Source organism: Ictidomys tridecemlineatus, chromosome 4 (assembly GCF_052094955.1).
Source record: "Ictidomys tridecemlineatus isolate mIctTri1 chromosome 4, mIctTri1.hap1, whole genome shotgun sequence".
Classification (NCBI taxonomy): Eukaryota; Metazoa; Chordata; class Mammalia; order Rodentia; family Sciuridae; genus Ictidomys; species Ictidomys tridecemlineatus.
This window is the reverse complement of record NC_135480.1, coordinates 128880455-128902197: the sequence shown is the minus strand read 5'-3', so window position 1 is coordinate 128902197 and position 21743 is coordinate 128880455. Positions and strand designations below refer to the sequence as shown.

The window sequence follows — 21743 nt, the reverse complement described above, 5'->3', positions numbered from 1 at the left end:
CTGTAACACAATTTGGTCTTTTAATTTTTTTCCAGATTATTATACAATCTCAAAGTTGAGGTTCTTCTATCAAGGTTTAATATATGAAAGAGATTCTGTATGTACCAGACATTTATGCAGTTGTATAATAATGGGTTTTAACAGTCAGGAACTAAGTTGAAGGTGCCAAAAGGATAGCAAGGATAGCAGCACACCAGAAGAAAGTGGATAGTTGAGGATAGGAAAGGTAGCAGAATACAACAGTTACTAATAGGGCATTATGTAAAAATGTGGATGTGTAACCGATGTGATTCTGCAATCTGTATTTGGGGTAAAATTGGGAGTTCATAACCAACTTGATTCTAATGTATGAAATATGATATGTCAAGAGCTTTGTAATGTTTTGAACAACCAATAAAAAAATAAATAAAAATAAATAAATAAAGTGTTTAAAAAAAAATATTTAAATCTTCTAAACCCAGTGCTGGCACTCTCAGTCCTGTTTCTCAGCCTGGCCCTAGGCAGCCACAGAACAATCTCACTGTGGGTCAAGGACACTAGCCCTAAGCTGGGTTAAAAAAAAAAAAAATCCCTGAAAAGCTGCCTGGACTGTAGAAAAATGCGTAAAGAGAACCTGGCCTCTGCCCTGATGTTCAGCCCCCTTTGCCCATAGTGGATGTGTGTGTGGAGGAGGCTACTGGCCATAAAGATGTGGCTGTAGGTTCCAGCACTGTCAGTTCATGACGTGGGAACAGGAATAGTCTCCCTTTTTAAGATCTGACAAGACATCTCATTTGGCCAGGGGATATTCATCACTGAGGCAAAGCAATTCTTGCTATAATAGTATCCCATCAAACTAAATGCCTTGGAAGACTGGCAGAATCCCCTCCCCCAGCCCCAAAAAAGACAGAAACTAAGACTGACAGGTGTTTTGTAGGCAGCCTCTGCAAAGGGATCTTCAAGGAAGCTTAAAGAAAAGGATGGAGAGAAGATTACCACTAAATAGGGAAGAGAGGTGGGAGGGAAAAGGAGGGAGAAAGGGAGTTGCACGGAAAATGGAAGGAGACCCTCATCGTTATACAGAATACATGTATGATGTTGTGAGGAGAAAAAGAAAAAAAAAGTGTGTCACATTAGATTGGATAGAGAGAAATGATGGGAGGGGAGGGAAGGGGAAGGGGGGATAGGAAGGGCAGCAGAATAGAATAGACACTATGATTGCTGTATGTACATAGGTGACTCTATGACCAGTGTGATTCTGCAATCTGTACAATCAGAAAAATGAGAAATTATACCCCAATTGATTCAAATGTATGAATTGCCAAGATCATTGTAATATCATGTGTAGCTAATAAAATAATAATAATAACAGGGATGCATGCTATAGCATCAATGAATTTTGAAAACATTACGTTAAGTGAATAAAGCCAAATAAAAAAGGGGAAAAAAAAAAGAAAAGGATGGAAAGGGACTCCTCCATTGAATATCTATATGCCAAGTACAAGAAAAAGGCCTCAAAGGAACTTCTGGGTACAATTGACAGTGGGGAATTCACTTAAAGTTGATGGCATTGTGATAATGATAAGGGAGATATGTCAGGCTTAAAAATATCCTGTGCTCCAACCCCTTGAATGCCACCAGGGAGAAAGAAAGATTAGAGCAGTTTTTGTATATGCTGGATTGTCCAGCCTTCTCATTGTATGAAACATGTTGTGCAAATTTAAATGCACAGATAACATTCATAAGGATTGTTTCAGAATATGAATTTAAGAAAGGGTCCAAAACTAGAAAAAATAAAGTTATAGGTATGGAAATATTTTAGTATGTAAAATTGGAAAGTAAAAGAAATATTTCTGGATGAGAAAGCATTTTGTCTGGGAAAGTAATATTCTTGTGCTAAAGTCCGAGATGAAAGAGAGGTCAGAACTAAGGACGTAAACAAGCTGAGAATGTCTAAGTAAGTTGCAGAAGGTAAATCCCCCAAAAAATTCTGATTAAACTGACTATAATTAGCACAAAGTTATTTGAACTTTAATGTACTGAGTTTGTACCTCTTTAAAAACTCTCAAATGATTACTTTGTAACTGGTTAATCAAACAATTATTATTTTACGTTATATCAATGTAGTTGATACCCTAAATATATATAACTAGATATATGTATACATCTGAGAACTATATTTTTCTGAGTCTTGTCTGAGTGTTTTGTAAGTTTATAAAATGAAAGTTTATCCAAATTTACTGGCATGTTAACCAATAAATGCTCTTTTATATATTATATATCACATAGAAGGGTTACACTCTCATTTGAAGACCTGTCCTAGATCTGTTTGCTTTGACTAAGTTTATTTCTGATCATTAACACTATTTCCTAAATGTATAAGAGATTTAAGGCTGTCCTTTGATTTTTGCTAGTACTGCTAACCCCTACAGACCTGTGATTATTGTTACCCGTACACTATGGATTTTAAATTGTACTTTAAAAGTTAAACTTAGTTAAATGTAAAGCTTAGGGAACAGCACTTTACCAATTTGGTATTTTCCAAAATAAAATTATCTGTAGCAATAGACTCATATTTGTATAGAAATAACAAATTTGTTTGGTGTTTATTCATGTAATTTGATGTTTTATAGCTGTATAAAAGCAACCTGTTGTCAATATATACAATTTTGTTGTTATATATACAATTTTGTTGTTATATATACAATTTTGTGTTATTCTTCACACTGGAATAGGAATTTAAATGTGTTTTTGGAAGGAAGTAAGGAAAGCCTGATCTGTTTAGAGATAACATTGTAAAACATAGAAGCCTTTGCCACTTTTTCCAAAAAAGAAAGTTAAAAGCTCTCTTAGCCTTTGATTCATGTTTCAAATGTAATGTTGTATTGTGTTATTTGTCAAGAACCCCGCCTTATCTGAAATAAGGCTCTGCCTTCCACTTTATTCCATGTTAGAATGGCTCAAAATTAAGCTAGACTTGAGCTCATTTAGAGTTGTATTCAAAAGATTGAATTTTGTTGTAAAGATTCCTGTGATATCAAATAGGTGATATAATAAGTAAAGGTTTTAGATTATAAAAATCATTTTACTTGGTTCATAGCTGTTACACAAACTAATATGTTTTTGCTCTATTAATTTCATTTTGTATTTTCCTTGTAAGCTTTATAATTTTTGCCTGTTAGGGTTTGGCAGAGATACTGCTTCTAATAAAACAACCTGAGTTAATTTGAGATAATAAGCCATCAGCTGTAGGACAGATATGATATAATGATGACTTATAGTATTGACCCCGATTAAGTGAAAGGGGTAACTGTAAAATTATAAATGTTTAAGTTGTAATCTATTACTCCCACTTTAAGACTGGTGAAACTACTGGATGTTTAGAACGAAAATCTTGGAGAACAAAGTCAAGGAAGTAAAAGGGCCAAGGAAAGAGCAGTCAACATTTTGGCCCTTGCCCTCTAAGGTCAGCCAGGACCCAGAGAATGATGGGACCCCTTTCTGGGCCCTGCAACTCTGGTGAGTAACCTGATGTACTGATCCAGGGAGATGGAGAGGACTCTAGAGAACCAGAAGCCAAACAGTGCACATTCTGCAAATAGGAGGGTTATTAGAGATGGAAATATCACTGATGCTTCCAAGAGAAGCCACATGGTCAGCCAAGACTCTGACCTATCCTGGCAGACGACTCCACTGGTAGAGGAAAGCTAAAGGAGCCAAAAGGCTTCACACATGTCTCCAAGAGTAATCTCTGATGAATCTCAGCTGAGTAGATAGTGGACTGGGATTGTGGCTCAAGTGGTAGAATTCTCGCTTAGCACATATGAGGCACTGGTTTGATCCTCAGCACCAACTAAAAATAAAATAAAGATATTGTGTCCACCTAAAACTAAAAAATAAATTTTTAAAAAAGAGTAGATAGGAACAAAGTCAGTTTTGACCAACTTGGTCTTTAAACAACTGGCAGGAGAGTATAGCCTAAACACAGTCTTACATGGACATTTAAAAGGAAAAAGAGTGTGGGATTTTGTTTTTTAATGTAACTTAAAATATAAGCTTGTGTGAGCCCTACCAAAAGTGAGTAAAGCTAGAGGCTATAAAGGAAGGGTTCTTATGTAGGAGTGTCTAATAATAATGATCACAAAGGACTCTAGAGTCACAGTTTGTCCTGAGTTAATTTGAGCCTGATCTCATAACCTTACAAATCTTTCTAACCTCCTACAATGATATACTTGATCTGTTTTTCACTGACATGGTTATGAGTTACTGTCTTCATGGTTTTCAGAGACTGGCTTAAATACTAATTGCTTTTGTGTTAATTGTTTACCAAAAAAAGTAATGCTTTGCTTTCTTGTTTATTGTTGTCTTAGCATAATCTCTGCCCTTTGAATGCTTTGTCCAGTCACCTGCCATCTGCCAGTGTGGACCTCCTGACAGCCCTGATGCTGAATACCCTCAACTGTCCATAACTCACCCAATATAAAACAAGGACTTTGGGTTATTTCCCCAATTTCACTTTCTTTCAGCAGAAAGCAGCTTGGAGATGTCGTTGTCCATTTTTCAATAGAATGGAATGTAGAAATTGACAGTGGGGAAATGTAACAATGGTCCACTTTATGCTTTGAATATAGCCCTTGCTGCTCTGCCATTTCAACTTATTTTTTAAATGGACATATTTCTTTCTCTTCCTCTGTCAATGCTCCTCCCTAATTTCTCTCCCTTCTCTAATTTCAGGGGAAACGAGATTACCTTTCCTCCCCATTTAAGGCAGATTTATCTATCCTTGAGTACACACCCACTATAGGAATGAAGTAATCTAGACTTTGAGAATGGTTCCAGAAGATCTCAGAAATTAACAAGTGAATTACAACTCCAAAAGGAACACGTGGAATTACCTTTGAATCACCTCTTTAAAAGCCCCTTGTTCATGCTGATGGACAGAATCACAGGCTTTAGGACAGGGGTCCCACCTGTGTTTCTCCTTTGCTAGCAAAGCAATAAAACTTTTTTTTCTTTTTTTCAAAACTGTGTCCTTGTTACTGGATTGGGATTGGGGACAAGGACCAAGCTTTTGGTAACACTTCCATTATGAAACTTAGGTGTGAAAGTCAGGAAAAAAGATGATTCATTAACTAATTATTTTGAATTTTAAAAATTAAAAGAAGTAGGGGCTGGAGTTGTAGCTCAGTGGTAGAGCACTTGACTAGCATGTGTGAGGAACTGGGTTTGATCCTCAATACCACATAAAAATAAATAAAAGCATTGTGTCCATCTACAACTAAAAATATCTTTAAAAAATAAGTGAATTCATTATGTTGCATTTTTAGAACTCATTTAAGAAAGAAGGAAAATGAGCGAGCAACAAGTGTATCATACATGGGACTATGAATTCATAGGACAGACAACTGGCTTGCTGACAAAGCCTCAATAAATAAAAGTAACAATTTAGGTTTGAAGGCTCAGTGGAAATTCTCAAGAAGTCACAATTTGAAGAGGTGGTCAACAAATATCTAACAGCATTTGAATGAAACATTTCCCTATCCCCAAAGTTGGTATTTTGAATCCAAGATAAAGAGAAGGGATTACTTAAGTACTCCACATTGTAAAGTGAATGCCAGTCTCTTTTACGACTTACAGCAGAAAAAGGGTCTTGGGTTTTGTGGGTTAGAGAGTGAGAGGCAACCTTTCTATGTCAAAGCAGTGTAAGAATGACCAGCAGAGCCATGTGCAGTGGTGCACAGCTGTAATTCCAGTGGCTCAAGGGGTTGAAGTAGGAGGATCTCAAGTTCAACATGAACCTCAGCAACTTAGCAGGGGCCTTAAACAACTTAGCAAGACCCTGTCTCAAAATAAAAAAATAAAAATGGCTGGGGATGTTAACTCAGTAGTTAAGTGCCCCTAGGTTCAATCCCTGATACCACCCTTCTTTCCGAGGCGGGGTTGGGGGGGTAGGGGGGAGTGACCTGCAGAGCCTCAAAAAGGGGTAACTGGCCTTCTGGTAAGCATGACTATAAGGGAAGAAGCTGATCTGCTGCTATTCCTCTTGAGATGGGAGCCAAGCAACTGAATGGCAGTACAGGGAGAGGGCCTTGGAATGGAGCAGTATGTATTCCCACTGCTTAACTGGGTAAAGATCCTGAGGACTGGCTTCTGGGATGCAAGACTGGCTTCCCCAGCTGCAAGAGATATTGGGAGGCACTGGGCTTAGTTAGTGCTAAAGGAAGAAATCAAGCCTGTGCTAAGCTCCCTTTCCAGAGATGGTCAATCTTACAAGTTCTTGGAAGAATTCTATCTACACACTATGAGGGAGGACCTTTGGGATTCCTGCCTTACAGAAAACATCTGTGATCAGTCCATTTGAGCAAAGAAGCAACAACCAACAGAAGATTATAGGTGACCCAAATTTTTAAAAATTTGTTCTTTCCCCCTAAAACTTCTTTCCTCCCCACATTCTCAGAAACGCTAGTTCCAGAAAAGGCAGTGCATATTAAGGAATCAATAGTTGACACCTCTTCTTCCACTTTAAGTATCCTTTAATGTTGATATAGTGTTTATTGATTTTTCCCTCCATTTATTTAGCAGAGAGAAGACTCTTTATGCTTACAAAAGTTTCTGTGCCCTCATTTTTCTTTGGCTCCTTAGTTTAGTGTACAGAAGTTTAGCTTTCCTAATGAAACAGGGAGCATGGATCCTGTCAATCCATCCCAAGTGAATTTGTTAGGCCTTATGAACTATACAACTACAATCTTCACTCATCATGAGGGGAATCTTGGAAGATGAGAAAAGAGTCAGCATTCCACTCCGAGAAAACAGGCCTGGCTTTCGAATTTTATTGATGGGCTGGGGTTATAGCTAGAGTGCTTGTCTAGCATGTGTGAGGCACTTGGTTCAATCCTCAGCACCACATAAAAATAAATAAATAAATAAAGACATTGTGTTCTTCTACAAGTAAAAATTTTAAAGAACTTTTGTTAAACTTGAGCCACCATCAGAAATCCATTTGACTCCATGATTCAATACACTTACACACATATATGTGAAAAGTTTCATGAAATAATACTTATCTTCTGTCTTTTCTTAATGTTGATTACCACCCTCTAAACTGATTCAGCTGGGGTTAGGGGTAAAGCTAAAGGGTAGAGCATGTGCTTAGCATGCACAAGGCCCTGTATTCAATCTGCCAGCACCAAGAAAAAAAAATGATTTCATAGACTACTGATGGATTGCAGTTTGAAATATTCTGGTCTTAAGTGACAATCTAGCTATATTAGAGATGACATTTTCATCTACTAAGCAGCATTTGAAGCTAGGCAAGATGGTACACACGTGTAATCCTATCAATTATAGATGCTAAGACAGGATGATAACAAGTTCAAAGCCATCCTTAGTGACTTAGTGAGATCTTGTCTCAAAATAAGAAATAAAAAGGACAGGGGATGGAGCTCAGCAGTTAAGTGTCCCTGAGTTCAATCCCCTGTACCAAAAATGAACAAATAAATAAGCAGCATTTGCTATAGTTTGGGTCTTATGTGTCCCAAACTATCATGAGATAAACATTTTTCTCTATCATGAACTACCTGCATGACCATGGCATTGTCACAGACCCAAAGCATGAACTGAAAACTCCCAAACTGTGAGCCAACATAAACCTTTTCTCTATAAATTAATTATCTCAGACATTTTGTCATAGTGGTAGATTAAACTTTAACACCTATGGCAATTTTCTCTTTCTCTTTTTTTTTTTTAATGCTGGGAATTGAACCCAGGGCCTTGCACATGCTAAGAGTATGCTCTACCATTGAGTTACACCCCCAGGCCCTGGTAATTCTATTTTTAATTTGGGGAAGGGGGCCACCATATTGTTTTCTATACATTTTACATACCTACCTATAGTATACCAAGAATCTGATTTCTCCACTTCCTTGTGAATCCTTGCCTTTTGAAAAAATCATTTATTTGTTAAAGAAACTATGTCATTTGTCTTATAGAATTTCTCCCACTAGATTTGGCTAAACATATCCTTGTTTTCACTTAACTTGTTCCTCTATTTCCTATAGTTCTTGCAAACTAGTAGTTAGATCTAGATTCTTGATTAGATTCATGTTCAAAATTCTGGCAAGAATAATTCACACATAGGGCTTTGTACTTCCTATTGCAACAGACCAGAAGGTAGGTAATGTTTGCATAACCTCTTTTAGTGATGTTCAGATTGTTAGTAAATTCAGGACTTTTCAGTCTAATCCATCTATTTAAAAGTTATTAATCAATATTTTTCCCTTCTTTAATTGGGGATTGAACCCCAATTCCCTATTTTTTATCTCATAAATGATTAGACCATTTTGTCCACCTGAAACTAGCCAGACACAAAGATAAACATTTCTTGTTTAGCTGAGACTTCTGACTGCAACCAATCCCACCTGTAATCCTCCCCACCCCCATACCCCTGCCATAACTTGCCTACTCTTCCTACAAAAGTCTAAGACAAAATCACCCTGCCAAGAGACTCTAACTTTGGATCTGACAGGGGTAGGGAGGGGTTGGCAGTTTCCTATTGAAATAACCTGAATAAGATTAAATCCCTTACTTGGTCATGGTCTTTGATAATAGCATCTAAAAATTAAAAATTGACCCCCCCAACCCCTGCCACACTCAATAAAAAGAATCTAAGCACAATGAAAGGAAGTTATAAGGAAAAGGAAGGCCAAGTCCCTAAGTCACATACTGTGGCTTACTAAATATCAAGCCATTGCCCAACTAGCTTCAGAGGAGGAGAACTGTGATAGAAAAAAAAAAAATCTGAATTGAATTTAATTAATTAAATGTATTAATTTGCTTTGGCACTAATTAGAAAGAAGTTAAAGGTTGAAAAATGACAAAAGTAGTCCTTGGCAAAAGTGGGCTGGCACTCCCACAGTTATGCCGTTTTACTCCTTTTGAACACAATCTCACAGAATACTGTTAAACCAAAACTCTTGAGACCAAGACATCTCTGAAATAAAGATTGATTAAACTGTTACAGATGCTAGCCAGGTAAAGGACCTGGTCATAGGAGGAGTTTCTGCACAACTAACTTGCAGCTGGAAAAGAAGACCTAGAACTAAGAGTATTTTTATAACCAGAAGTTTGGGTAAAGACAGAACAAGTGATTTACACTGAACCTCCATTAGCTATAGATAAGATAGGTAGATTAATGAGAAGCAGGGAGAGCTTTGAGATATGAGGATGGTCCCTGAGAAGTAACTGTTGTTTCTGAATTGGTTAACAGTCCAGAAATTTTAATGTAACAGAGCATGGTAGCTCTGACGGTTGGCTGTAATGGGATTAAAGTCAAGGTTTCATCAGGAATATGAAAGAGTCTTTTTTCTTATTTTCATCTGCAGCTGTTAACAGATGAACTTCCTTTGTCTCTTCCTCCCTCCATTCTCTGGCCCTTGTAATTAAATTTAGGACATCTCAGATTTTTTCTTCTACCAATACCAACATAAGAAATACTAGAGGGTTGGGGAAATAACTCAGTCTGTAGAGTGCTTCCCTCGCATGCATAAGGCCCTGGGTTCAATCCCCAGCACCACACACACACACAAAAAAAAAATACTAGAGTCTGTTCGGTGCGGTGGCACATGCCTATAATCCCAGCGACTGGGAATACTGAGGCAGGAGGATTGGCAAATTCAAAGCCAGCTTCAGCAATTTAGTGAGGCCCTAAGCAACTCGGCAAGATCCTTTCCCACAAGTCTTTGATATTATGTTATTTTTTAACCCCCCCCCACCAGTGGTTAGTGCCCCTGGGTTCAATCCCCAGTACCAAAAAAAAAAAAAAAGGACACTAGAGTCCATGATAAACTGAGACGAAATAAAACCATTTTATAATTTTGTGCAAGCAGACAAAAATAAGACCACTGTGTCATACACAAAGTACCAAACATTCTTCTATCTCTATTATGTGACTGCCAATTTCTTTACTATAACAGCTTTCTCTTCGATGTAGTCTTCTCTCCCTATAGATAAGATTTGAGATAGCCAATGGTACAATTGCCCCATCTTTTTGACAGCAGCCCATCTGGAGAGAACTCTGCTTTCTTACATCCTCTTCCAAGTCATCCTCTTATTAAGACACCCTTCAATGCAATAGGTAATAAATCCAGTCTGCTTACTTTCATTGGTAGGCGTTAACAAAATACTTTTAATAAATTACTTGAATTTATAGAGGAAGATAAATTCGTTGGTGACTACTGAAAAAGAACCAATGAAATCTGTGTTTAAAAACACTGAATGGAAGGCCTGGGGATGTAGTTCAGTGGTAGAACACTGCCTACCAAGTGTGAGGCCCTGGGTTCTATCCCAGCACTATGAGGAAAAAAATTTAAAAACTGAATGGAGGGAGTTGGTAGGGGGCTGCGTATAGTTTCATCACTTTTAGGGAGTGTGTGGAATGAATCAACATAGCTGAAAATTTTTTCTGGAACATATTTCCACATCCCACTTCCTTTATCTCTTCCTCCCTCCATTCTCTGGCCCTTGCAATTAAATTTAGGACAGTTGTGCTGGTCGGGTCATTTAGTCACAGCAGTGAAAAAAACTGACTAAAACACCACTTTCTTCTGGAATTTCAGGAGCTGGTTCTGTGTTCTCAGCCTACCCTGAAATCCAACAAGAGAAGTTATCCCCCTATACAAGATCCACAAAACCAAGTATATTAGAATTACATTATCATTTTGTGATGAACTAACAGATCTGAAAAATGATGATCATTATCTGTTAAAACCATTACATAAATGTTATTTAAATTATCTTGGTCTAGATAGGGTATGAAAATTATAAAATCCATACTCTGGTCACCAAAACTTGCTGCCCCAATCTCCATCCATACTCCTTACATAGTTTAGCTGGCAACCAATATCCAGAATACAGTGTAATTTCCTAGCCTCCCTGGCAGTTAGTTGACCAAGTTCTAGTTAGTGAGATGGAAACAAATGTAATGTGGTAGCTATAGGAGCCTTCCTTGCCAACCCTTTCTTTGTACTCTTCAACTTCATTGCTTCTTCAGTTGTTCTGCAGGATTAGAGTGTAGATATCTTGAATCATGAGTCGAGGCTATGATCAATGGCACAAGAGAAAAGACAGTTTGGTCTGTGACACCTGAAGCACCACAAAGCCCTGAATTTCCTTTTCTGTCTTTTACATATTAGTAAAGCAGGAAGAATGAAAGACAGAGAAGGGAGGAAAACTGGGAGGATAAGGGGTAAGGGGAGAGGAGGTAAAGAGGAAACTGGGAAAGGAGGGAAAAAGAATGCAAGGAATAGAAAAAGCAGGGGAGAGGACGACGAGGAGGAAGGACAAAAGAGAGGGAGGAAGGGAAAGAAAAAAGAAGGGGTGAAAAGAGGGAAAGGGAAGAGGGAAAGGCACAGGAAAGATGGCAGGAGCAGAGAGATTATGTGGGAAATTATCATGATGTATTCTGATACAAGTTACAGAAAACTAATTGAAAAGGTAATGTGTTTATCTCAGTTAATAGAACAAGCTCAGGCATAGTAGGTACAGAGTAGACTCTGGCTTCACACAATGGCTATTATAGTTTCAGTTATGTTTATAGACAACACCATTTCAAAAGAAGAGGGACCATCTCCTATGTCTTTTTTTTTTTTTTTAAGATACCGAGGATTGAATCTAGGGTCTTGTACTAGCTGATGAACTTCATCCCCAGCCCCTTTTATTTTTTTGATAGAGGGTCTTGCTAAATTGGTGAGGCCGGCTTCAAATTTACAATCCTGAGCCTCCAAAGTAGCTGGGATTATAGGCATGTATCACTGCATTGAGTTCCTATGACTCTTTCTTCCTACTTTTTTTTTTTTTTTTGTGTGTGTGTGTGTGTGTGTATATGTGGCTTTGCATATGCCAGGCAATCTTAGGCAATCTTTCTTGAATGTGATGAACTGTTTTCCAGAAACCCTCTAGTCCAGCATCACTAACCAAAACTAGATTATTTACCCATTACCGAAGCAATCACAGGCAAAGGAACAGGATTACCATGAACAAGAAATCATTCACACTATGCCAGATCTACTCTGGAACTGGACATGAGATCACCTTCTCTTGAGTCACAAAAGGAAGAGACAGACACCAAACTACTTATGTTTATTACACAATACTAGGAGGCCTCATTCACATTTACAGTGATTGTCATCTGTAAAGTGATTATGACAGGTTTCCAGCAGATGGCAGTAAAGTGCTTGGGGAAAGGGCACATATTTCAGATTTACACAAAGTGAAAGAAATCCAACAAAAAATGGTCAGTCTCCCTTATCTGTGGTTTCTGCATCCATAGATTAAATCAACTACAAATCAAAAATATTCTGACCTGAACACTTTTTCTTATACTGTATTGTTTAGGGAATAATGATAACAACTACTTATGATAACTAATACAGTATAAATGTTATATAACTAATTTAGAGATGATTTAAAGTTTATGGGAAAATGTGCATAGCTTATATGTAAATATTATCCATTTTGTGAGACCTTAAATTAGGGTCTTGGATTTTGATATGGTGGCAGAGAGTGCCCTGGAACCAATCTATCTTGGATATGAAGGAAAATGGAATTACTGTAGATATTTCACAAAATTAAGATCTCTTAGAAGGAAGGTGGTAGCAGAAATGGGAAATAAGTGCTTAGTAGGTACTTTGAGTTCTGCAACAGGGAAGTGATAACTTATTGTAAACCTTTTATAATTATATGTGTTAGGTGTGATGGCATATACCTGTAATCCCAACAATTCGGGAGGCTGAGGCAGGAAGATCACAGGTGTGAGGCCTGGGGATATAGTAAGTGGTAAAGTACCCCTGAGTTTAATCGCTAGTACAAAAAAAAGAGAAAAATTACTACAAGTTGAAAAAAGCTATCATCAATTGAATGAAGAGAATATTATTACTAAAGATTAATCACACTATAAGGCATGATTACATTTTTAAAATCCGGAATTTAAAGAAAATATTTAAGTTCCTCTATTATTTCTGTCAACCATATGAGCACAGAAAGAGAAAATATTGTCAAAACTAAGAAGGCACAAAGCCAGGCGCAGTGATGCACACCTCTAACCTCAGTAGCTGGGGAGGCTAAGGCAGGAGGATCTCAAATTCAAAGCCAGCCTCAGCCACTTAGCAAGGGCTCCTCTCTGAATAAAATATAAAAAGGGCTGAGGATGTGGCTCAGTGGGTAAGTGTTCATTGGTTCAATCCCTGGTACAAAAAAAGTAAACTTTTTTATTTTATCATTTATTTATGTATTTTGGTACTAAAGGAACTGAACCTACCACTGAGCTTCACTCCAGCCCTTTAAATTTTTTTAAATTTTATTTTGAGACAGGGTCTTGCTAAGTGGCTGAGGCTGGCCTTAAACTTGGGTCTGCCTGCCTCAGCTTCTCACATTGCTAGAATCAAAAGTGTGTACCATCATGCCCAGATAAGGAAAAAAATTTTAAGTGAGATGGGATAGTCAATTTTCTTGCCTCCATAACCTTTACAACATTCTCTTAACATCAAAGCAAAATTGTACAAATAATTATATAATATAAAAATGCAGTTTTCTTTGGATCAGTTTGCTTAGGGTCAATAATATATGCACCGTGTACGATGAAATGGAATTCCTTTCATATCTTCCCTATGGTCACGGGCATAGTCCCATAAGTAAAAATCCAGAAGAATGGAATTGATCTCTCCATTAGGCTTTTCACCCTTTTTTTCAATAAGTTCCAGAAGACAATCCCGGATCAATTCAACACACCACAGGGAGCACCCTCTGATTTCTACTTCCTGCTTATCCCCATATGAAAGCATTTCTCCTGCAAGGGTTAAAAAAAATGGAGTGAAAAAAAATATTTTCTAAACTCAGACATTAGTGCAAAATTACAAATTTATATTTCACAAGGACTAGACGGCTTGTTTCTCTCAATATTCCCAGGATCTACAATAGCAAGCACCTTGCACATACTTGCTCCCTAAATAAACATTTGTTAATGAAGATGAAATAATTCTAAATTTAAAAATATGACAGCAAGTCGGGCTCAATGGCACACGCCTGTAATCCCAGCAGTTTGGGAGGTTGAGGCAGGAGGATCGTGAGTTCAAAGCCAGCCGCAGCAAAAGTGAGGTGCTAAACAACTCAACTCGGTCAGATCCTGTCTCTAAATGATATACAAAAGAGGGCTGGGGATATGGCTCAGTGGTTGAGTGCTCCTGAGTTCAATTCCCGGTATCTATCTGTCTATCTATCTATCTATCAATCAATCAATCAAATAAAATGTGACAGCAAAAAAAAAAAAAAAAAAAAAACAAGAGAGAACAGAAAAGAAAAAAGAGGGCTGGGGATGTGGCTCAAGCGGTAGCGCGCTCGCCTGGTATGCGTGCGACCTGGGTTCGATCCTCAGCACCACATACCAACAAAGATGTTGTGTCTGCCGAGAACTAAAAAATAAATATTAAAAAAATTCTCTCTCTCTCTCTCTCTCTCTCTCTCTCTCTCCTCTCTCTTTAAAAAAAAAAAAAGAAAAAAGAAAGAATAAAAGGAAAGAGAAAAGATGAAAACAAGTCTGATTTTTTTAGGGGTTGGGAATATAGCTCAGTTGGTAGAAAGCTTGCCTAGCATGCATGAAGCCCAGAGTTCCATCCCCTGCACCACAAATAGTAATAATTCAACAACAAATTAAAAAATAAAAAATGATTATTTAATTATAATTATTAATTAATTAAACATAATTATTAATTTATTAGTAACCACAAATGATAAATTAAATTGTTAACTATTTAATAATTTGATAATTATTAAATCATTTAACAATTATTAATTATATAAATAATTATAAATTATTAAATTAATAATTATTGGTGCTTAATATTAATTTATTGTTATTATTATTTTTAAAGGACTTAAAAGTGGGTTACCAGGGAAAAAATACTATTTCAAATTTTGAAAGACTCTGTGGTCCAATAAACAGGATCTTTCTCCCTTAGCTGGCTGAATACTGTCTTGGGGACATCATAGGTACATCAGGAAAAGTGCAGGATATCAAAGTTGTTAACCTGAGCACAGAAAATCATCACTGTTGTTTGGATTCTGGATCCTTGAGTCAGCTCTGCCTGAATATGGAGCTACAATCTTACATAAGACCCCCAGTCTATTCAGTACCTATCTCCAGAATATATCTAATTCTGAAGGGTGGACATTGGCTGCCACTGAGAATACAGTACAGTTCATCAACTCAAATGCCTATGGGTATCAGACATTGTAAACTGCCTAAAGTACTGTTCAGGCCAAACAAAATACACCTACAGGCTATATTTGGCTTCTGGCCACCAATCTGCAACCTTGCACAAAGTTTTACAATATACATGAAGCCCTGTCATTCACCAAAAGCTGGGGAGAGGCAAGGAAGATTCCTAAGAATCTTTAGAAGAAGGAAGGTCATGCCAACACCTTAATTTTAAGACTTCTGGCCTCCAGAACATTTCTGTTATTCTGTTATTTAGTCTCCCAAAGCAGCAGGATTACAAATGTGCACCACCAAGCACAGCTCAAAGAAATGTATTGTTTGTTTTAAAATAATTTTTACACAAACTTCTCAACACAATTTACCTATTTTATATACAATAATAGCCCCAGTCTTTTTTTTTGGTACTGGGGATTGAATTCAGGGACACTCAATCACTGAGCCACATTCCCAGCCCCCCCTTTTTTTTTTTAATTTAAATTCAGAGACAGGATCTGGCTAAGTTGGCCAGGCTAAGTTGCCACCTTTTTGTCTCAGCCTCCCAAGTAGCTAAAATTTCAGACATGACTCACCATGTCTGGCTATGCCCCCAGTCTTGATATCAAAAATTATATCTGGGGATGGGGATATAGCTCAGTTGATAGAGCACTTGCCTGGAATGTCCAAGGCCCTGGGTTCAATCCCCAGCACCACAAAAACAAAACAAAACAAAACAACTATTTGGGAGACTGAGGATTGCAAGTTTGAGGCCAGTCTTGGCAACTTAGTGAGACCATGTCTCCAAAGGCGGAAAAAAAAAAATCCAGTAATGTTGAATAAACAAGGGTAGAGAAGGGAGTCATTTGTGCAAAATAAAGATAAATCAGTGGGGATGATGTTACAGCCTTCTGACTCAAAGTTCTGTAAATATTACCTATCTCTCATTCCACCCTTTATATTAATATGCAGTGTCCTCTTCAGCTAAATTAATGTTCCTCAAATATTACACCTATATTGTATATCTCCTTGTACCATAAATTTAGGTTTTATTTTATTAGGCTCTTGTAATGTTCCAATAGCACAATTTTCAACAATATCCACACTTCATAGTATAAACAAGAAGAGCCATTTTTCCTATATTTCAATTGCCCTTACATTTTTCTTCACATATACTTTTAACAATAGTGCCTTTTTTTTAAGTAGAGTTTTTTGTGAAAGAAACTAAACAGATTTAACAACAATGTATAGAATAACAAATAATGAGCTAAAGTGGCAAACCTTTAAGAAGCTTCTTCAGTAGTTCATTAGAGTATTTCAGGGCTCCAAGGTGAACAAGAATCTGAGGTAATCTATAGTCAGCAAACATAGTGATACTGGAGATATCCTTAAAGCAGCCATCTCCTTTTCCTTCTAACACACTCCATGTGTCTGCCACAAGGATTTGGGCTCGTTTATAAAAAGAAATTCTTTTACCCTGATGAATGGAGAAGATATAAATGTTACCAGGGCATCTGAAAGCTTTATAAATGGTATTTTTAAAAATATTTATTTTTTAGTTATAGGTGGACACATATCTTTATTTTATTTTTATGTGGTGCTGAGGATCGAGCCCAGTGCCTCATGCGTGCTAGGTGAGCGCTCTACCTCTGAGCCAAAATCCCAGCTCCTATAAATACTATTTTTAAAAAGACACATGTGCCAGGTGCCATGGTACATACCTGTAATCCCAGCAACTTGGGAGGCTAAAGCAGGAGGATCACAAGTTTGAGGTCAATCTCAGAAATTTAGTGAAGCCCTAAGCAACCAAGTGACACCCTGTCTTAAAAAAATAAATAATTTAAAAAATTAAAAAAGGCTAGGGATGTAGCTGAATGATAAATGATATTCAATCCCCAATATCAAAAAAAAAAAAAAAAAAAGAAGAAGAAGAAGAAGAAGAAGAAGCCGGGTGCAGTGGCGCACACCTATAATCCCAGTGGTTTGGGAGACTGAAGCAGGAGGATTTCGAGTTCAAAGCCAGCCTCAACGATTTAGTGAGGCACTGAGCAATTCAGTGCTTAGTGATACTTAGAGATGCAGTCTCTAAATAAAATTACAAAATAGGGCTGGGGATGTGGCTCAGTGGTCGAGTGGCCCTGAGTTCAATCCTCAGTACCCGCCCCCCAAAAAGAAAAAAGTTGTTTCTTCAAGAGCAGAATAGTCTTGGGGCTGGGGATGTGGCTCAAGTGGTAACGCACTCGCCTGGCAGGCGTGTGGCCCAGGTTCGATCCTCAGGTTCGATCCTCAGCACCACATACAAACAAAGATGTTGTGTCCACTGAAAACTAAAAAATAAATATTAAAAAATTCTAAAAAAAATATTTTTTTTAAAAAAGAGCAGAATAGACTATGTTTTTAGAATTTATAGAAAACAGGACAGGGATTGTGGCTCAGTGGCACAGTGTTTGCCTAGCATGCATGAGGAACTGGGTTCAAACCTCAGCACCACATAAAAATTAAATAAATAAATAAATAAAAGAATTTATAGAAAACAAAAGAATCTAACATAGTTATCTCTAATTCTCAAGATTTGCTTCCTATTTCAAAGAACATAAAATATAAATTATGTAATCCCAGTACTATTTAGTATTCTTTTTCAATAACATTACTTCATATGCATATTTTAGTGTCACTATAATTCAACTAGTTTTTTTTTTTTTTTTTAGTACTGGAAATTGACCCCAGTGTTACTTTACCACATTACATTCAAGACCTTCTTATTTTTTAAAGATGAGTTCTCACTAAATTGCCCAAGCTGGCCTTAACTTGTGATCCTTCTGCCTGAGCCTCCTGAGTAATTCAGGTTACAGGCATGAGCCACATCACCTGACCCCAACTAGTTATTATTTTTAACATCTAGATAGTAGTTTTTTGAAAAGTTTAAAACTTTAGTTTATATATATATATATATATATATATATATATATATATATATGTGTGTGTGTGTGTGTGTGTGTGTATCTGATTGCAACATAATTCATGTTAACTTTTTCTAATGGGGGAGGGGTACTTGGGATTGAACCCAGAGATGTTTTACCTCAGAGCCCAAAACCCTGATCCTTTTTCTTTTTTATTTACTTGCTGGCTTGGAACTTATGATTTTCCTGCCTCAGCCTCCTGATCACTGGGATTACAGGTGTGCACCACCATGCCCAGCAAGAATTCTTCAGTGTGTTTTGTTGTTACATTTGGGAAAATTTTCTGTAAAACCTTATGAGCACTCATGAGAAATGGTTCGTGTGTCAATTCATTTTAAAATGCATCTGCCTTGGGCTGGGGATGTGGCTCAAGTGGTAGCACATTCCCCTGGCATGTGCAGGGCGCTGGGTTTGATCCTCAGCACCACATAAAAATAAAATAAAGATGTTGGGTCCACCGAAAACTAAAAAATAAAAATATTTAAAAATTCTCTTTAAAATAAATAAAATGCATCTGCCTTAAAATTAATCAACTTCTTGGTAAATGAAATAGAAACTCTACAAAAATAATTCAAATGGGGCTGGGGCTGTAGCTCAGTGATAAAGCACTTGCCTCACATGCGTGAGGCACTGGGTTCAATCCTCTGTATCATATAAAAATAAGTAAAGATACTGTATGTTCATCTACAACTAAAAAAATTTTTTTAAAAAAAAATTCACCTTTCACCACAAAACAAAAAAGACAACTTGCAAGTAAACAAACTACACAGTGCTCTCAATTCATTACATCCTAAAGTCATGTTAATTTTAATCCTGATCCTTGCTGTTCTACAACCATGTTGATTTTAGAATACATGGATTACCAGCCACATGACTGGCAGATGGATTTCTTTTACATACTGTTCATCATAATTAGCCTCAATGATGGACCAAGGAACTTGATTCATAATTTCTGAAATGACATACTTTGAAGACAAAGATGAATTTCAAAGTAACCTTTGCATTATCAAAATAAAACAGAATGGAATTAAGCAGTGGCCTACAGACTCTGTTCTAGGAACTGCCTCTCTGCTCCATCCATTCCCAGCAGCAGTACTGAGCTGGTCAAAATCTGTGCCAGTTCAATCAGTTTTTGTCCAGGAGTTTTAGAATTGGCATGGAGAAAAAGTTATCTCCCTCCTTCTTTCTGTCCAGTGGCCAAAGAAATAAAATGCAAATAATGCAAGGACATTAACCTTTAGTTTTTTCACTGCATGGAGAAAGTTAGTCTATAGATACATGGAGCTAACAGAGGCAAAGATGAGAGGCTGAACGCTGCTGGCATTTGAATCCCTAATCTGGTATATTCCTATCCCAAAACACCCATCTAAAGATTCTTGCTTAAGTTTTTTCTAGTTTTGTATGTGTGTGTGTGACCTGCAATTTAAAAAATCTTGGCTGGACATGGTGGTGTACACCTGTAATCCCAGTGGCTTGGCAGGAGGATCACAAGTTCAAGGCCAGCTTCAGCAATTTAATGAGGTCCTAAAAGATTTAGCAAGACCGTCTCTCAAAATAAAAAAATAAAAAGGGCTTTGGCTCAGTGGTTAAGCATCCCTGGTGTTCAATCCCCAGCATTTAAAAAAAAAAAAAATTAACTTTTTTTACTAAAAACAAATAATATTGTGAAAGCATACTGTGTATGAAAAAGAAAATACATAGTATATATACACTGAACTTTGCAAGAAATTGTTTGTTTGTTTGTTTTACTGGGGATTGAACCCAGGGACACTTTACCACTGAACTACATCACCAGTCCTTTTTAAATTTTTTTTATTTGAGACAGGTTTCATTACCATCCTCCTGCCTCAGCCTCTCTAGTTGCTGTGATTACAGGCATGTACCACCACACCTGGTGTAAGCTTTTATTCTTAAAATGAATTCTGGAAGAAAAAGAATTAACACTGAGAGAACTATTAAGACTTCTTAAATGCTAAAACAAACAAAAAAAACACACCTCAAACTGAGTCACATCTCTATATGAAGGAAAATTTTCAACAACCAGGTGCATTAACCTCTGTGCACTTTTTTCACTTTTTCTGACACAATTAATAAAAGATCCTCCGAACTTCTCCAGTAGAATTTTCCCGGTTTCATTGAGAATCCGATGCCTCTCTTCTATCAAAGGCATGGATACATCTGTGTCAGAACGAAATATATGCTGAACCTGATCCAGGGTCACTGTGGCATAGTAGGAGGCACTAGTTATTGGTATTCCTTTAGAGATAAAATATAAAAAAAATCAGAGGAACAATGTCATGCTTTGAGAATTAAGCAGACTCTTGGTTTTATAACATGCAATTATGTAAAACCAAGTGCGGCAGAAATGCATTAGAAGTGCATAAAATAGCAATCAAAAGCAAAACCTTCATTTTCTACTACTTATTCCCCATTTCTAACTATTGCAATGTAACATCACATGCATTTTGACTACGTTTCATAATATCTGTCCCTTTGTTCTTCAGGTGTCACTAAAGTGGCATTCTTTTTCCTATGGTGAGATACTAAAAGCAAGTTATTTTCCATTGAATATGCTTCTTCTCTTGCTTTTATATTAAGCAGAGAGACTAGCAAGGAAGAACTTCAAGATCGCCCTAACATATAATTCTAACACTCAACCCGGTCCTTGACACCCGCCCCTGAGCCCCACCCCCACCCCTGTCCCAGAGAACTAAAACCTCAAAGGCTGCCGGGTCCAACCGCGAGCAGGACACCAACCTTCGTCCAGGGCTCTGTTAACTGCGGCGCACAGGGACCAGTACCCACTGTAGGTCTTCCCCTTGTACGTTACCAGACACTTGTGCTCATCCTGCTCCGACCAAAAGGAGAAGTTGAGCGTGTCTACCACAAACACCCAGTTGACCGCGGCCTCATCGGCAGCCCTGGGGTTCAACTCGTGAAGAGTTTTCCACCCTTCCACGCGTAACTCCGGCCCCGAGGCCTTGGCAAGCAGCAGTTCAGCCACCCTCCGCACACCTTCGCTATCAATGAACACATCCTGACTATTTTCTGCAATAAATCTAGCGGACTCCCTAGGAGTTGGGAGGCCGTCCATATCGTCCCTCTCCTTTACTACTAGGAATGACGCTTTGGACTTTGGGTCCGCCAAACTCTTCCCCCTCTACAGAGGACAAAGTCCTGGGTCCCGCCCTCCCCGAGAGTGGCAAGGAGAACTGCGAGCAGACAAGTTGCAGGTTCCCTCCCCTAGCACTCTCAAGACCAGGAACCGTGGAAACCGTGGGGCCAGGCGCAGGGTAGAGGCCGCAGGCACTTCCGGGAAAGTGGCCCCACTTACTTTCGCTCGGGCGCGCGCCTAGGCCTCGCTTCCGGTTCTGAAGGTCCGGAAACCGTCTGGAAGTGTACGGCGCGCGCTGCCAGGGAGTCGCCCACCCTCGGACGTGAGGCTCCGCCATTTTGTGCCTCCTTCCACACCCGTTTTAGCCCAAGTGGGACACGAACGCTGGGGTTCGCCGCCCTGTCGGGTGTACCGCGTTGCTCTCACCCGGCTCCCGCCCCATTTTTTT

The 21743-nt window shown here is 38.1% G+C and overlaps 2 protein-coding genes across 6 annotated transcripts in view; one reads left to right on the top strand and one right to left on the bottom strand.

Annotated features, from left to right (window-relative positions):
- Rmi1 (RecQ mediated genome instability 1) overlaps positions 1 to 21743 on the top strand; it is a 63346-nt gene that overhangs the window by 1790 nt on the left and 39813 nt on the right. Inside the window, exons 2-3 of one of the 4 annotated variants that reach the window (XR_013438029.1) lie at positions 3339 to 3498; positions 4714 to 5004. The exons of 1 other annotated variant lie outside the window; for it this stretch is intronic. The gene's annotated coding sequence lies outside the window, so the exon portion shown is untranslated. Of the gene's footprint in view, positions 1 to 3338; positions 5005 to 21743 lie in introns of those variants that run through there. 2 more of the 4 variants (XR_013438027.1, XR_013438028.1) reach the window with 2 other exon arrangements.
- Positions 12100 to 21736, bottom strand: Qng1 (Q-nucleotide N-glycosylase 1). Of its 2 annotated transcripts, none has more exons than XM_021720605.3 (4): positions 21515 to 21736; positions 20177 to 20436; positions 16502 to 16697; positions 12100 to 13819 (listed from the first exon to the last, which is right to left on the bottom strand). In XM_021720605.3, the coding sequence occupies exons 1-4, from the start codon at positions 21630 to 21632 to the stop codon at positions 13587 to 13589; spliced, it is 807 nt and encodes a 268-aa protein (XP_021576280.1). In that variant the 5' UTR covers positions 21633 to 21736; the 3' UTR covers positions 12100 to 13586. The 2 variants fall into 2 exon arrangements, with proteins under 2 accessions (XP_021576280.1, XP_005340972.1); XM_005340915.5 differs by lacking the exon at positions 21515 to 21736 and adding an exon at positions 20938 to 21507.

What these genes read in the sequence shown, in the direction of transcription:
- Qng1 (XM_005340915.5), bottom strand. Translation starts at nt 21,274, where the DNA reads ATGGACGGCCTCCCAACTCCTAGGGAGTCCGCTAGATTTATTGCAGAA. An exon ending in GAGATGTGACTCAGTTTGAG is followed by an intron (nt 16,698 to 20,176) that starts GTGTGTTTTTTT and finishes TCCATTCATCAG; the next exon opens with GGTAAAAGAATTTCTTTTTA. An exon ending in ACTGAAGAAGCTTCTTAAAG is followed by an intron (nt 13,820 to 16,501) that starts GTTTGCCACTTT and finishes TAACCCTTGCAG; the next exon opens with GAGAAATGCTTTCATATGGG.